This window comes from Chinchilla lanigera, unplaced genomic scaffold (assembly GCF_000276665.1).
Source record: "Chinchilla lanigera isolate Chin_1 unplaced genomic scaffold, ChiLan1.0 scaffold00011, whole genome shotgun sequence".
NCBI classification, from domain to species: Eukaryota; Metazoa; Chordata; class Mammalia; order Rodentia; family Chinchillidae; genus Chinchilla; species Chinchilla lanigera.
In genome coordinates this window covers 25818338-25832925 of record NW_004955412.1, presented here as the reverse complement: position 1 = coordinate 25832925, position 14588 = coordinate 25818338, and the positions used below count along the sequence as shown (strand labels likewise).

The following is a 14588-nucleotide window of genomic DNA, read 5'->3' as shown; positions in this document are numbered from 1 at the left end:
GTGAAAACCCGCAGTGAGCCGTTGTCTTCCCTGCTCACGGGGGAAGACAGTATCCGCGGGACCCCGCGCGGCGCTGTCCTGGGCCGCCTCCAGGGGAGCGCGGGAGAGGGGCCGAGTTGGATCGCGCAGCCGCTGGGGCGAGCACTGGCTTCTTCCGCAGCTGCGCTCCCACACTGCGGACCCGGTGCCCTGAGAAAGCTCTGCTCCCGCGTCCTTCAGGAGGCCCTCGTTACTCCACAGGACCCCTAAGCTTGCAGCGGGTTATTAGTGAGGGGAGCCTCAAGGCTTTTAGAGTGTCCAGGGTGCGGGCGCTCCCAGATGTCAGTCGCTCCCCCAAACGCCCTCCCTAGTACCCTCCCCTACCGGCGGGGTACGTGTGTGATGGTTCAGGACCCTCCTCTTGCCTTCTTGCCCCTGGGCCGGCTCCTGGGGCACCTCGACTTATCCAACTCTAGCCTGCAGCTTGACGGGGAGAGGCGGCGGGATCCAGTCTGCCAGCGCTGGAAGATCCCGATCCCCAGCCCCACCCCGCGGCGAGCCTCCTCTCGCCCAGCCTGGGAGCGCTCGACCTCTCCGCCCCTTCGAATGTCCCGCCCCCTGTCGCCCGGTCCCCACCCCACCACCCGCACGCACCCGCGGACTCCGGCTGGAGCCGCCCTTGGTGACGGTCAGTGGCCTGGCTCCCGTGCACGATCCGCCTGTCGCGCAGCCTCCGCACCTGTCGGACGGTGCGTCCCGGAGCGAGAGCCCTGACTCGGTTCTGACGAGGGAGGGTCATGATTTCACTGCCTGAACCCCCTGCCACCAACTGGCCGCTGTTTTTGTTCCTGGGGCTCAGTATTCTCGGTGAGTCAAACCCGGGACCTAGAGGGGTCTTGGGAGGCACGAGGGGTGAATGTTGGCCCTGAGGGGACTTCGGGCACTGATGAGAAACTGGTCTGGACGTGACTCCTGCTTCGCACTCTCGCCCCCCACCCCGGCCCTGGCATCACTGGCTGGTGCTGATTTATCTCTGCACTGTAGCCGGGACGGCTCCTATTTTGCGGGAGTAAGAGCATCTCCAGGCTCGACCCAGAATACTGTGGGCTGAGACACAGGAATCATTCCCCGCCCCACTGCTTCCCCTCACTCCTCAGGGCATCTTCTGGCGAGACTCAGCTACCTCTGGTGCAAGTGACCGGAACTATCCCTCCCCCACTCCCCGCCCCTACTCAGCAGAGCTGGATGAGCTGAGGCGATAGATGAGACACCGACTAAAGAGCTTAAGGACTTAACTCCAGTCCCGTCTGTGCCCCGACCCCACACACAAGCTGATGCCAAGATCCCAGGAGAATGCCCTGGCCCTCAGGCTTGACACACAGACTTCACGTCAGTTCCCCAGCCCAGTTCCTCCCTCTTGCCCCCTCCTGCTTCCTGCTCTGGAAATAATGGGAGGTGTCCCCAAAGCATGACCGGGAGGTCGTTTGGACACAGGAAATGGGGGAAGGGTTCAACAGCGGAGAGGAACAGAGTTGTGACACCCCCCTTCCCTTCCAGGTCCACCACCTCTTTGATTCCCTGACTCAAAGGGACAAGGAAAATGGGGAAGAGGGGATAATGGGAGAGGAAAGGAACCTCTCAGAGCAAGTGCTTAGTGAATGTTGAAAGCCTCAGGGGCACCTAGCTTCACTGGGAGCTGAGGTGGTCCAGTACTGCATCTGGGAAGAAAAGGACCCCATAAGAACAATGCCCATTATAAGCTATTCACTTGCTGCCTTCCAGGCTGTTCTGCTATTCCCTTTCAGGAGTCCCAATCTAGGTTTGGGGACCTCAGCTTTAACTCATTTTTTCTCAGTTTGGAGGAAGATCGGTTAAGTGGGGGCAGGAAGGAGGACATACAGAGTGAAATTCAGCCAGAATGATGGTATCCACCAGCTCCTGTCCATGTCTGCTTTGGTCTGGTCTGTTGGGCGTGAAGTACTAGGATTCCCAAACAAACGGGTCTCCTGAGCAGACCCCCAGCCACGCCAGAGCCTGGACAGCTTGGGGCTATGCAGACTTGATAGACCTCATCCGGGATCCCTCCGCTTCTCACCACTGCTTTCTCAACTTCAACCTCAACCGCTTTCCCTTCTGCACTCTACCCCAGCTCCCCTACACCTCTCCCAGACGGTGGGTCTCCAAGCATGGAGAAAAAGCTATGCTCCTTGTCTGCTCATTCCCAACCCCAGCTCCAAGCCTCAGCTTGGTTCCTGGAGGTCCAGACTTACTGTTCCCACCGGCTGCCCTGGAGGTTACCCAGCTGCTGCCCTGCCTGGTGCTGGACTGTTAAGTCCACCCACATGGAGCAGGCACCCGGCTCTGCTAGGCCCGCATGCTCGTCCTGACTCGTCAAGGCCCTCCTGCCCTGCCTAGGCTGCTCAGCCTCCTGCCCCTGGGGCGTGAGAAGCCTGCAGGGGGAGTTTCTCAGAGAAGAGGGAGACTAAAAATAGTAGCCCTGGGGAGCAGGCCCGTTTCGGCCTTTCCCTGCTCTCAGTGAGCTAGATGGTCACTTTCTTGGGCTCCTGCGTCCTTCGCTGGGACCCACTCCCCTCCGGGTGGCACCCAAGATGCTGCATGGGAAAAGTGACGTCCAGTTGGAACCGGAGCTTCTGTTCTAGCAGACACCTGGAGCGAGGGTGGCTCCTCAGTTCTCTGGGTAAAGGGCGGAAGCATTTACCCAGACCCTCGTGTGTCCCTTACTGTGTGTTTAAACCCCCTTGCGCTACGTTTTTTGCAAAGTACAATTATAAATGAGGCCCCGGACGGAGTTAGTCCCTTAGGCTCCCATGGTGGTTACAGGTAGTTTTCTGGTGAGAACCTTTTCTGGCCTCAAGAGTGAGCGCAGAGAGCCCGGGGAAGAGCCACCACGTTCCGAAGGCTCCTGTGTGTCCCGCTTTAGCAGAACAGCCGCCAGCTAGGTCCCCAAGGGGCTTCGAGCTCCTTGAGGGCGGATTGTTTTTGGCTGTAGGGCCTCCGGTCTAGCGGCCCCCCTTTCATTGTCTTCTGCCTTATCGGCCGGGCACAAGTTTCCTGCCAGGAAATGAGAAGGGGGGTGCTTCGACGTGTAAGGAATCAGGCGGGAGTTCTGCAAAGACGCGAAGCAGCGGGAAAGCGGTGGGGGTGGCGCGCGTCCTGCCTCACGACTCCCGGCGCAGGAGGCCTTCAGCCCGGCTCTGCGAGGGCGGAGAGTCCACAGCTGCCGCCCCGCCTGCTCACCTCCGGGACGGCGCCCCGTCCCCTAGGAGGCGTAGGGTCCAGGACGAGGGTCGACAGCGTCCTCAGACGTGGCCGGGTCCTAGCTCGAAGTCACTTCCCAAAGGGCTTTTAGCCTCCATTGCCTCCCCGAAGGGCACAAGTTGAGGGTCCCAAGCGTTAACCACGCAACCTCACATCCGAGTCCACCTCCGACTCGCTGCGCATCCGCAGAGGAAGTCTTCTCGTCCCAAGACTGACGTTTGCCCTGCCTGTAATTCCCTGCACCCCACAGGATCCACCCAGATCACCCGGACCCCAAAAGGGCACTTGAGGACTTTCTGGGTTCCAACTTTTCGCTTAGCTAGGCAGTCCGGGGTACCTCAGTCACAGCGCTAGCCCTGCTCAATGGGGAGCCTTCGGCCTCGCAGAATACCCGCTGTTCAGGAAGAGCCGAGGGTTTAAAGAGTAACCCGGCGGCTTCCCAGCCCCTTCTGCCCATCGAGTTGAGAACTCTAGAGCAAGGAGCTCTGGTGGTCCCAAACACCATCACCAGCTGCTCCCCTTGCCTCTTGCCCAGGGAAATTGGGGGAGTAAGTGCGCAACGTGGGGTGTATATCAAAAGTAATAGACCTGCCCTTTCTCCTGTTCTCTTCTCCTCCTAAATGGAAATCTGCCCTCTCTGCTGGGTGTTCAGAATATATGCTTCTGGATACGAATACATGCATAGAAACGTGTTCCCAGCACTAGAAACCCATGGGCAGCCGATGGGAAGCAGGAGTCTGGGTCAGCAGCCCCCGGGCACCCTCGATGCCACCAGTATGTGCACTGGCAAGGTTTGTCCTTGTCCTTCACACTACCCTCTTCGGGGGGCCCTATGGGAGCTCACGCCTTGCTCTGTCTCCAGCTTACCCCTCGAGGGCCCAGGTGAAGTTGCACATGCCTGCTGGCCTTACGAAGCTGCAGGCCGTGGAGGGAAGAGATATAGTGCTCCCAGCCTGGTACACCCTGGAAGGAGAGAAGCTTTCGGGCCGACCATGGGAAGTGCCCCTGCTCATGTGGTTCCTGGAACAAAAAGGGAAGAAGGAGCTAAAGCAGGTAAGGGGAAAATATCCCAGGCAGTGGTGAGCACGGAGCCCCGCTGGGATGCAGGGAAGAGCTCGCAAGGATGGGAGGGATGGCCAGAGAAGGGGGTGCGGAGAAGGAATTCCGGAAACAGCAGGTGTTCTCGCAGTGTCAGGGTCCGTCTTCTCATCTTGAATACTTCCTCCAAAGCCTTCTCTATCCCCCAAGTTCCCCTAGAAATCCAGCACACAAAACACCATTGAGAGGGTTGGAGTGGTGGTGCATGGCTGTGTAGTTCCAGCCCAGAGGACCACAAGCTTGAGCCTAGCCTGGGGAATTTAACAAGACCCTGTCTCTAAATAAAAAAAAAATAGGGCTGGGGATTTAGCTCAGCGGCACAGCACCTGCCTGGCAAGCGCAAGGTCATGAGTTTGATTCCCGATACAGGGAAAAAAAGCCAAAATAAATAAATAAATAAATAAATAAATAAGAGGCCTGGGGATTTAGCTCAGTGACACAGAGCCTGCCTGGCAAGCTCAAGGTCATGAGTTCGATTCCTGGTACTGGAAAAAACCAAAAAAATAAAAAAAATAAAAGCAGGAATGGGGAGCTTGGTGTGAAAGCCATGGGTTCAATACCCTGGTGTGTGTGACATGACTTTAAAAAACGCAACGTGTTTCTCTGCTCACATTCTCTGTGCTTTGGACACTGTCAGGTACAGGCTACTTTCAGGAATAATTATCACCTGTCATCTTGCCCCTTTGTACCTGGAGAGGCAAAGGGTATTTCCTCCCACATCTCACACCTCTTCCCTTCACGAGCAAGACTCAAGGCTGGTTTACCCAGAAGCAATGAAGCATTTTCAGAACCCCTCACTTGTATGGATTCCTGCCAGTGTCCTGGAAAGTGTGTTCAATAAAGTCATTTGATCTTTTTAAAAGGATGTTTCTATCTTCTTTTTGTTAAAGATGCCCCTTCCAGTTGTATAAATTTCAAACTCTATAAAACCTAGATCTATTCTGCAATTTTAAGTTCTTTATGTCCTCCCTTCTTTGATTATTCACTCTTCTAAGTGCCCCTAGTGGGAAGTAAGTGACAGTCCTTAGGGGAATAATACCTTGGCATAGTGAGGGGTAGCCCAGGAGAAGGCTGAGAACAGGAACTGGTTCAGTCAGAGAAATGGTGTGAGTGAGGGTCACACAAAGAATGTCAGTTTTGGGAAAAGGGACTGGACCACCCTGTAGGCATAGTGCATCATGGAATAACAAGAAGGTGTCTTGACCCCACCAGGTGTTGGCCTACATCAATGGTACCGTGTCAGGCAACCCTGGAGTATCCCTGGTCTACTCCATGCCCTCCCGGAACGTGTCCCTGAGGCTGCAGGGCCTCCAGGAAAAAGACTCTGGCTCCTACAGCTGCTCCGTGAATGTGCAAAACAAGGGCCATGACAGCAAAACTGTGGAACTCAGCGTGCTGGGTGAGTGAGAAGCACACACTTCCAGATCCCTTCCCACCCCACAGGAGTTCAGGTGGGTCTCTCTCCCAAGGGGCAAGGACGGGGCAGGACATCCAGTGACACATGGGGTGTGTGTGGGTCCCTCCTGTCTCACGGTGTGGGTTTTAACCTGTTTTCCCTTCCTCAGTTCCTCCAGCGACTCCATCCTGCAGTCTCCTGGGTGTGCCCCGGGTGGGGGCCAACGTGACCCTGAGCTGCCAGTCCCCAAGGAGTGACCCTTTGGCTCAGTACCAGTGGGAGCGGCTGCCCCCACTGGCTCAGGTTTTCTTTGCACCGGTTTTAGGTGAGGGAGTTTCTGGAAACACTCAGGCTGTGGCTGGAGAAGGGGTGGAAGAGTGGTGCTGCAGGACTGGGGCGGAAGGGGGAAGCAATGCTGGAAAGGGCTGGGGAGGAGCAAGAGGAGAGGCGAGGAAGATGGCCTGCCAGGTGCAGGCGCTGGGACGGGTGCTTTCCTGTATCACAGACTGTTACACTAAAGAGGCTCTGGAGCTGGACTGCCTGTGTTCATGTCTAGCTGTGCCACTTAATAACTTCGTAAAGTGGTTTATCAATATTTGTGATTGGAACACATCAGCTAAAAATGTTTTAGAGACAACTGGAAAGTTTTTAATATGAATGGTTAAATGAGTATGGAGATTGTAATCAATTTCTTAGGTATAGCAATGGTATTGTGGATATGTGAGATGATGTTCTTATTTTTTTAAAGATGCACACGGAAGTATTGCTTTTAAATGTTAGAGAGAGAAATGAAATAAGTACTCATAAAGTGTTAGCAACTTTTGGATCTAGTTGGTGGGTATATAGAGTTTTTATTTTGTGCTTCTACTTTTCATTTGATGTTTTGTGTTTGTTTGCTTGCTTTTTTTTGGAAGGATTTTTTTGCGGGGGCGGGGGGAGTTTAGGAATTTGACCCAGGGCCTTGCACATGGCTAAGAATGTTCTGTATCACTGAGTTACCCCCCCAGCCTCATTTGACCATTCTGATAAAAAAAAAATCCTGTTCTTTTTTGAATAGAAATTTAACTGGAGAGGGGCATTGAGCTAGCTGCAACTGGAAACACAGTCCATGATACCCTTCCCCTCCCACAGGGAACAGAGAAGTGGTGACTCCCAGAGTGAAATTCACATTCCAGAAGAAGGGAAGGATTTTTTTTTTTCCCCAACAAGGGAAAGAAGGTCCCTGGACTGATGGCTAAATTGTATCCACAGATAACATCCGTGGGTCTTTAAAGCTCACCAACCTTTCCACTTCCATGTCTGGTGTCTATCTCTGCACGGCCCACAATGCAGTGGGCAGTGCCCACTGCAATGTGACCCTGAATGTAATCACAGGTTAGTGAGGGGTAAGTGTGGTCCTCAAGAAGAGTACTCAGTGGTGGGGGTGGCTTCGCAGGTTTTAAAGGCCTCTCATTGTAATAGAATAGGGAGCTTCCCCTGATCAAAGGTTTGTGCACATTTGGTCAATGGCTGGCAGTTTTCTGCTTGACAGCCTCCCATCTTAGCAGAGAAGGGAAAATGTGGACAGACAATGACAGTGGGGAAGGGGGATTGGAGAGGAACAGAGAACAGCTGGGTGCCCCCTCTGACAGCAAGGCATTTCTAGGGTCAAGAGCTGCAATGATTGCTGGAGCGGTTGTGGGGACTCTGGTTGGATTGGTGCTGCTGGTTGGCCTGGTCCTCTTGTACGAACGCCAGCACCGGGGCAAGGTCCTAGAGGATGTACCCAATGATATCAAGTAAGTGTTCCTGGTCTCTGCTAAGGTGGAGGCTGTCCTAACTCCCCTCACCAAGTCTGGGAATTCAGGCAGCTCCTATCTAATGGAAGGGTGGACAGTAATCAGAATAGCATTCTTTTTTATTTTTTGGTTCTTTTCCAGTACCAGGAATAGAACTCATGACCTCGTGCTTGCCAGGCAAGCGCTGTGCCACTGAGCTAAATCCCCAGCCCCCAGAATAGCATTCTTATGGGTAGATTTTAAGGGAAATGAAGAGAAGGGTTGAAGTGTGTAGATGGAGGCAGGGGGTAAGACAAAGCATGCAAAAACTCGCTCCTTCTTTTCCCTTCTTCTGACCTCTTGTTACTTCTTTGATGACTAGGGAGGATGCCACTGCTCCGAGGACCCTGACCTGGTCCAAGGGTTCGGACACACTCTCCAAGAACGGAACTCTTTCCTCTGTTACCTCAGCACAAGCCCTCCGGCTGTCTCACACCGCTCCCAAGCCTGGCACACTGACCCCCGTGCCTGTGCCTAGCGTCTCCGCTCAGGCCCTCCCCTCACCAAGACTACCCAAGACAGATGGGACCAACCCTCAGCCCGTGACCGTCAACCCTGGTGGGCTTTCTCACTCTGCTCTGAGACGCATGGGTGCGGTAAATGTGATGCTACCTCCCCAGACTCAGGATGGGTCTCTGGTGTGATGGCTCAGGCACTCACATCTTGTAAGGGTCAGCCCTAGAGCACAGACCTGAGCCCTGGGAGAGCAGCCATACTCCAGACCTCCTGTCTTCCAACCTCACCTCTCTTCACTCTGGGAAAACTGGGTTTGAGTAAGACCCAAATGTCCAGGAAGTCACAGGAGAAGAGGAATTGAACCTGGGTTTGGTTGAGGGAGGAGGGCTCCACTCTTCCTTAAGCCAGCTGAATCCTGCTGAGATCGCCTGATCTCCAAGGGCCCTGGAGAAGCTGCCAATCTATGAGCTCCCCAGCCTTCTAGGATCTGTACCCCACCCCATCTAATGCCATCCCTTGCTGCCTCCAGCTCCTTGCATTAATGTCCTGCTGGCCTGGTTGGATTTGTTAGGGCAGAGGATAGGAAAGGCATTTTTAACACTAACTCCAAATGTCTTTTTGTTTCTATTTTGCAAATTTCAATAAAGATACACTGTGTTTATATGGAATAAGAATCAAATACCCTTTTCCTACTGAGAATTCCTGGAAGTTGAGCTTCAGGAAGATGTCAGGTGAACCCTAGTCACACTGTGCACCCAGGGGAGCTTTTCCTCAATGCTCAGACCTTGCTGGCTTAGGATAGCTCTTGTGGGGTCCTTGAAAAGGTAATTTGTTGACCTGTGGAAAGGGGAGGCACCGTGAGCATGAGGCTAGGAGCCCAGGCGGCACAGTCTGAAGAGCAAGGGCAGCAAACTGGCTGGTCACTTGCTGCTGAAGCTTTGGTACAAAGCGTTAATCCTGCTGGTGTTCATGAACTTCAGCTCTTCTTCCTCTCCAGGGCAGGTGAGAGGAGACTTCACAAACACAGCTTCTTCCCTCTGTGCTGCAATCCCTCTTGGTACCCGGGGACAGTTGGGCAGAGGGTGTGCTGTAGGTTTATGACTGAATACTGCCATGTCCTCTCCTGCTGAGGCTGGGAGGTCTCTAGGTCTCAGGTTCTCTGCCCATGGAGTGGGGTACCTCTGGGAATAGGGAGTTGGTATAATCTCTTTGGAGACTTCTATCCCAGCACATAGTGCAAGAGGGGCTTGGGAAGGACAGGGATCTCGGAAGTTGCCACAAAGTATCTTCACCCTGAGACAAGATGGTGGAGTCATTTCCAGCACTTGGTATCAGAATCTCCTCTTCCTCCAAAGACACTTTCCTTGTGGAGCTCCAGTTCAGGGCCTCTGCCCTCAGTGTGCCTTACCTCCAGACCAGCCTTTTTCCCAGGGCCTGACAGTGGCAGACATTGGAAGAAGGACGCAGTGAGAAGGAAGCCAGGCTGGAGGGACTCTAGAATTGGACCTGGAGGAGGGAGGAGCGTTTGCTTACCTGAGAGTGCTGGCCTCTCCCCTTGTTTGCTCTGAGATAGCAGGGCTAGCTCCTGCCCAGCACACAGAGGCTCCCTTTGGGCACTCCCTTTCCTTCCTGAGACTCACAGACCCACACAGACCAACGCACGGAGCTAGGTGGCCATGGCCTGGCTCCCTGGGCCTTTCCTCTGCAGGACCCTGCTGGGTTTCCTGTGCCTGAATGGTAAGGAGGGGCTGGGCGTCTGCGCCAGAGCTGAGTGGGGTGGGGGCCTTGCTTCCCTGAGTCCTCAGAATCTGCTCCGTCCCCCCCGCAGTGGGCTGGAGCTGCCCTGAGTAGCAGGGACCCAGGAGGTGCCTGTGAGAGGCTGGAAAGGGGTGAGGGTGAGGTAGGGGCCATGGAGGCCGTGAGGGCAGAGGAGGAGAGAGGTAGACAGTCGGGCTTGGTAAGTTTGGCCTCTTTGTCCAAACAGGAGTATCATTTCCTTTTTCTGCCAACTCATGCTCATACCCGGCCCAGTCTTGGCCCTTTTACCCACAAAATCTCAGCTGGGCTGTGGGGCCCTCCCTCCCTCCCTCTGGAAACCTCAGGCTTGGAGACGGAGTGAATGGATTGAGGGGAAGAGGCAGCAGCACACCGGGGAGCTTTCAGCCTCCGGCTTAGGGTCTGGGGTGAGGGTCGGAACCTCCAGTGCACCAGGATTGGGGTCCAGACCACCCTCTTCATCCTCAGCCCCAGGGCTGGCCGTGGAAGTGAAGGTGCCCACTGAGCCACTGAGCGTGCCCGTGGGCAAGACTGCCGAGCTGGTCTGCAGCTATAGCACGTCCGTGGGAAGCAACTTCGCCCTGGAGTGGAGCTTTGTGCAGCCTGGGAAACCCATCTCTGCGTCGCATCCCGTGAGCTGAGAGCAACTGTGTGCAGCGGGGTGGCCAGGAATAGAGGGCTCGGCCAGGATGAATTGGGTGGGAGTGGTGTGGCGTCTGGGGATCAGCTGGGATAAAACAACTGGGCTCTTCCTAGGCCTGCAGGGCTGCAGTCTATGTGGCCCTGTACCATCCTTTCCTCTCCCATAATTCCTATACCCACTCCCTTATGCTGTGAAGCCTCAGTTTCAGTTACTAAACCCACTGACACTGACATATCGCACTTGATGTGGTGCTGTGTTATCCCTTCACGGTTCAGGATAGAGGGTATCCACCTCCCTCGCTGTCTAAGTGAGCAGACCCATTTGCACTTCTAAGCAGAAGGACTGTAGAGTTGATGTCCGGCAGAAAAGGGAACATAGGTGTGTGTCTTCTGACTTTTCTCAGATCTTGTACTTCACCAATGGCCACCTGTATCCCACCGGTTCTAAGGCAGAGCGGGCCAGCCTGCTCCAAAGTCCGCCCACAGGAGGGGTGGCCACCCTGAAACTGGTGGATGTCCGCCCCTCAGACACTGGAACCTATCTCTGTCATGTTAACAACCCACCAGATTTCTACACCAATGGTCTGGGACTAATCAACCTTACTGTGCTGGGTAAGACAAGCTGGTGACCCACTAGCCACCTACTTGTGCTAGAAGTACGCACTGGCCATGCTAGGTCTCCTCGTGTCTTGCTCGCCACCCAAGCACACAACTGCACTGGAGACCTCAAGAAAAAATACCCATTTCCCAAGACTTCTAATCTAGATGGTCCCACTCCAGCTCTACAGAATGTCTCCTCCCTTAGGGCCTGAGAGAGAAGCCCTTCCCATATATGGGGATGGAGTCACACCCATCCAGCTCCACCGGGGAGGAAACTCCCTTTTGCAGCTGAATTTGGTTTTTGTCCCTCCCAACCTCAGTGGCAGAGAAGGGAAGTGGCCATTAAAGGAACTAGGCCCCCCAGTACTGAGCAACATATTCTGTTCAAAGCTTCCATCTCACCCTAAATCAGAGCCTGCTCAGAAGTAGGCAACCAGAAGCTACTACCAAGGCCAAAGACATTTAGATAAAAAAAATACAAGACTTGGCATGTGATGTGTGACTACTACGTGCAAATATCTAAAGGGCTTTGTCATATGGAGGAGAGGTTTTAATTTTTCTTTGTGGGGTCAGAGGACAGGAACTGGAGCTAATGAGTGGATATTGTATTGACGCAATTTTGGCTCGCTATGAAGAAGAGTTTTCTAACAATCAGAATTGCCAATAGTGGAAACGACTTCCTGGGAATGTGCTGATAGAGAGAAGGGGACCACTGTTGAGCAGTGGTGTTCAAGCAGGAGACTCAAGCATTCAGTGGACATGAGGTTAGAAGATTTCTGACTGCTCTGTGGTTTTTGCAGTGCCCCCCAGTAGCCCCTCATGCAGTCAGAGTGGGACGGCTTTTGTGGGAGGCTCTGCGGCACTGAGATGCAGCTCTGCCCAGGGAGCTCCCAAGCCCGTGTACAGCTGGGTTCGCCTTGGATCTTTTCCTACGCCTTCTCCTGGCAGTGTGGTTCAAGGTAAGGACCCAAGGCATCAGAAAGAGGTGCCTAGAGACCTGAGCAAATCTGGTCTGTAACCCTTATGTATCCATACTGCAAGTTCCGTGACCAGTATGGGACAAACCACCCTACTTTCCCCTGCTTCTTTGTATTGTTCTCTTTCTGCCTTCCTGCATAGTCCATGGCTGGGCTCCTGGGGGCATTTCTTTTTCTTTTTGTTTTTTGAGACAGAGTGTCACTGTGTAGTTCAGACTGGCCTTGAATTCACATTACTTCAGGCTGGCCTTAAAACTTGCAGCAATCCTCCTGCCTCAGCCTCCCAAGTGCTGAGATTACAGACGTGCACCACCACGCCCACTCCCTGGGAACATTTCTGAAGTAATGTCCTGATATCCTGAAAGAGTGCAGAGGGTAGGGGACATTCTTATGATTCCTACTTGTTTACTTTTGGAGGATTCCTTTTAATTTCTTAAGGTTTATGAATCACTTCCAGACTTCCTGAAGAAGAAACTGAGGCAGAATAGCACAGACTGACTTGAGTCATCTTGCTAGTTTACTTGCAGGAGTCACATTCTTAGGTGCCTTAGCTTCTTAGTTTATTTTTGCTGGGTTCAGTGGCCTGGTCTCTCCCTGTAGCCCCAACCTCAGAAAATCCTTGTATCAATCCAGACCCACTTCCCTGCATTACTTCCTGATATGTACTCTTCCCCCTCAAGCAAAAGTCAGAGTTTGTAGAAACACCCGAGTCAGCTCAGAGCCACTCCAGAAGATAGATTTTTAGGAATCAAGCTTTTTACTCCCAGCAAGGAATCTGACCCCAGCTAGTACGTATATCACCCCAATTCTATGGCCTTTGTGTGTGGCGCTCTCCAACTCCTGAAAGGGCAGCTATGTGTGGTAGAAAGAACACAGATGTGGCTGTGGCTTTGGAATTAGTCTCTAGATCATCTCAAACAAATTGCTTTTTCTAAGCCAGTTTTCCCACCAATCAAATGAGGTGAGGCCTCCTTTGGCAGGATTGGTACAAGGATGAAATGAATTGCCCTTCCCTCGTATCAGGTGCTCACTGTGAGGTGGGTGAGCTGTGGCACACTTCCTCCTCATCCTCTAGATGAAGTGTCTGGCCAGCTCATTCTCACCAATCTCTCCCTGACCTCCTCGGGCACCTACCGATGTGTGGCCACCAACCAAATGGGCACTGCATCCTGTGAGCTGACCCTCTCTGTGACCGGTAGGGGACGTTGGGAAGAGGCCAGGCTGGAAGCCGTGGCTTGGGGAGGCTGCATGAAGCTGTTTGAGGGTGGGCCAAAGAAGTTCTGCAACTCTGAAAGTCCTGTGTATCCTTAGGTCCCTCTGAGGGCCGAGTGGCTGGGACACTGATTGGGGTGCTTCTGGGCGTATTGCTGCTGTCAGTTGCTGTGTTCTGCCTGATCAGATTCCAGAAAGAGAGGAAGACGACACCCAAGGAGACATATGGTGGTAGTGACCTCCGGTGAGCAGGAGGGCTAGAGGCGTGCAGAGGGAGGAATAGGCTTGGGTTCAGAGTAAATGCTGTCAGCCTTCACTTGTCAGCGGTAAGGAGTGCTGCTCGGCTTTTGGTGGTGGCAGGGCAGCATAACCTAGTGTATGTGTAAGATGCACAGGGTGGAGGGGCTGGGACAGGCGTGGCTCAGTTTCAGGACTACACTGACCCTCCTCATACTTAAAATATTTACTTTCTCTTTTTTTTTGAGACAAGGTCTCACTGTGTAGTCCAGGCTGCCCTCAAGCTCACATCTATCCTTTTGCCTCAGCCTCCAAGGGCTGAGATTACAGGCGTGTGCCACCACGCCTGGCGACTTTCACAATTTTTAAGGTGTTTTCATATGTATGTTATCCATTTGGAAGTAGTTGGAGTGAACTGCATTTCACTCAGTTGAGTTTAGTTCTGTGGAGCCATCAGGAAATGAGCTCAAATATGCCTCTGTCATCCACTTCAGCTGCAAGACCTGGGGTCCTGAATGGGTGTCAGAGCAACCTTTCAAAAAGAAAAAAAAAAGCAGAATCCATGTGCATGTGCGTGCATCTGGGAAACATGGGGCCTGGAATCTTTATTTTAACGCAAGTTCCATAGATGATTTTTGGGTACCATAAAAATTTAAAATCCCTGGGTTAGACTATAGTCATCCTCTGAAGGATGGGTCTGTCTGCAGTAAAAATGTGTCTGTCTCCATCAGGGAGGATGCTGTGGCTCCTGGGATTTCTGAGCAGGCTTCTCCACAGGCTGATTCTAGGAAAGGCCTCTTGGAGAGGTCCCCGTCTGCCAGCACTGCGACCACCACCAAGTCTGCTAGCACTGAGACAACTACCAAGTCCAGGCTCCCTATGCTTTTGTGACTTCTCCACTTCCCAGAAGAGGATTGGTGGAGGGGATACCAATGATTAAAGCCTTTGGGGTACCATTTTGTTCGTCTTCTTTTGCCAATGTAATCAATCTCTCCTGGCAATCCAGAAATCACCCGTTTAGGGAAGGAATGTGTGTGACGTCCCAGAGGCCATGCGGTAAGCAGGAAGTCTGCTTGGGTCAAAGGGATAGGTTTCAACCTAAGTGCTGCTCCACCTAAC

At 53.2% G+C, this 14588-nt stretch overlaps 2 protein-coding genes across 3 annotated transcripts; both read left to right on the top strand.

The window, feature by feature from the left end:
* Nucleotides 1-610: 610 nt before the first annotated feature.
* Nucleotides 611-8704, top strand: LOC102013070 (endothelial cell-selective adhesion molecule). The gene is made up of 7 exons (XM_005378437.2): nt 611-846; nt 4121-4311; nt 5569-5755; nt 5922-6077; nt 7004-7126; nt 7398-7530; nt 7892-8704. The coding sequence occupies exons 1-7, from the start codon at nt 777-779 to the stop codon at nt 8211-8213; spliced, it is 1182 nt and encodes a 393-aa protein (XP_005378494.1). The 5' UTR covers nt 611-776; the 3' UTR covers nt 8214-8704.
* Nucleotides 8705-9532: 828 nt separating this feature from the next.
* Nucleotides 9533-14425, top strand: Vsig2 (V-set and immunoglobulin domain containing 2). 2 transcript variants are annotated; one of them, XM_005378441.2, is made up of 8 exons: nt 9533-9762; nt 10270-10433; nt 10848-11055; nt 11844-12002; nt 13096-13215; nt 13332-13476; nt 13964-14039; nt 14201-14333. In XM_005378441.2, exons 1-8 carry the CDS (start codon nt 9702-9704, stop codon nt 14228-14230), a joined length of 963 nt encoding a protein of 320 aa, XP_005378498.1. In that variant the 5' UTR covers nt 9533-9701; the 3' UTR covers nt 14231-14333. The 2 variants fall into 2 exon arrangements, with proteins under 2 accessions (XP_005378498.1, XP_005378495.1); XM_005378438.2 differs by lacking the exon at nt 13964-14039 and having other exon boundaries at nt 9540-9762; nt 14201-14425.
* The last annotated feature ends 163 nt before the right edge of the window (nt 14426-14588 follow it).

Excerpts from the sequence above, each read along its gene's own strand:
- LOC102013070 (XM_005378437.2), top strand. The coding sequence starts at position 777 with ATGATTTCACTGCCTGAACCCCCTGCCACCAACTGGCCGCTGTTTTTG. Across the intron at positions 4,312-5,568 it reads GGAAGAAGGAGCTAAAGCAG|GTGTTGGCCTACATCAATGG; the intron begins GTAAGGGGAAAA and ends TGACCCCACCAG. Across the intron at positions 7,531-7,891 it reads GATGTACCCAATGATATCAA|GGAGGATGCCACTGCTCCGA; the intron begins GTAAGTGTTCCT and ends TTTGATGACTAG.
- Vsig2 (XM_005378438.2), top strand. The coding sequence starts at position 9,702 with ATGGCCTGGCTCCCTGGGCCTTTCCTCTGCAGGACCCTGCTGGGTTTC. Across the intron at positions 11,056-11,843 it reads AATCAACCTTACTGTGCTGG|TGCCCCCCAGTAGCCCCTCA; the intron begins GTAAGACAAGCT and ends TGGTTTTTGCAG. Across the intron at positions 13,216-13,331 it reads GCTGACCCTCTCTGTGACCG|GTCCCTCTGAGGGCCGAGTG; the intron begins GTAGGGGACGTT and ends GTGTATCCTTAG.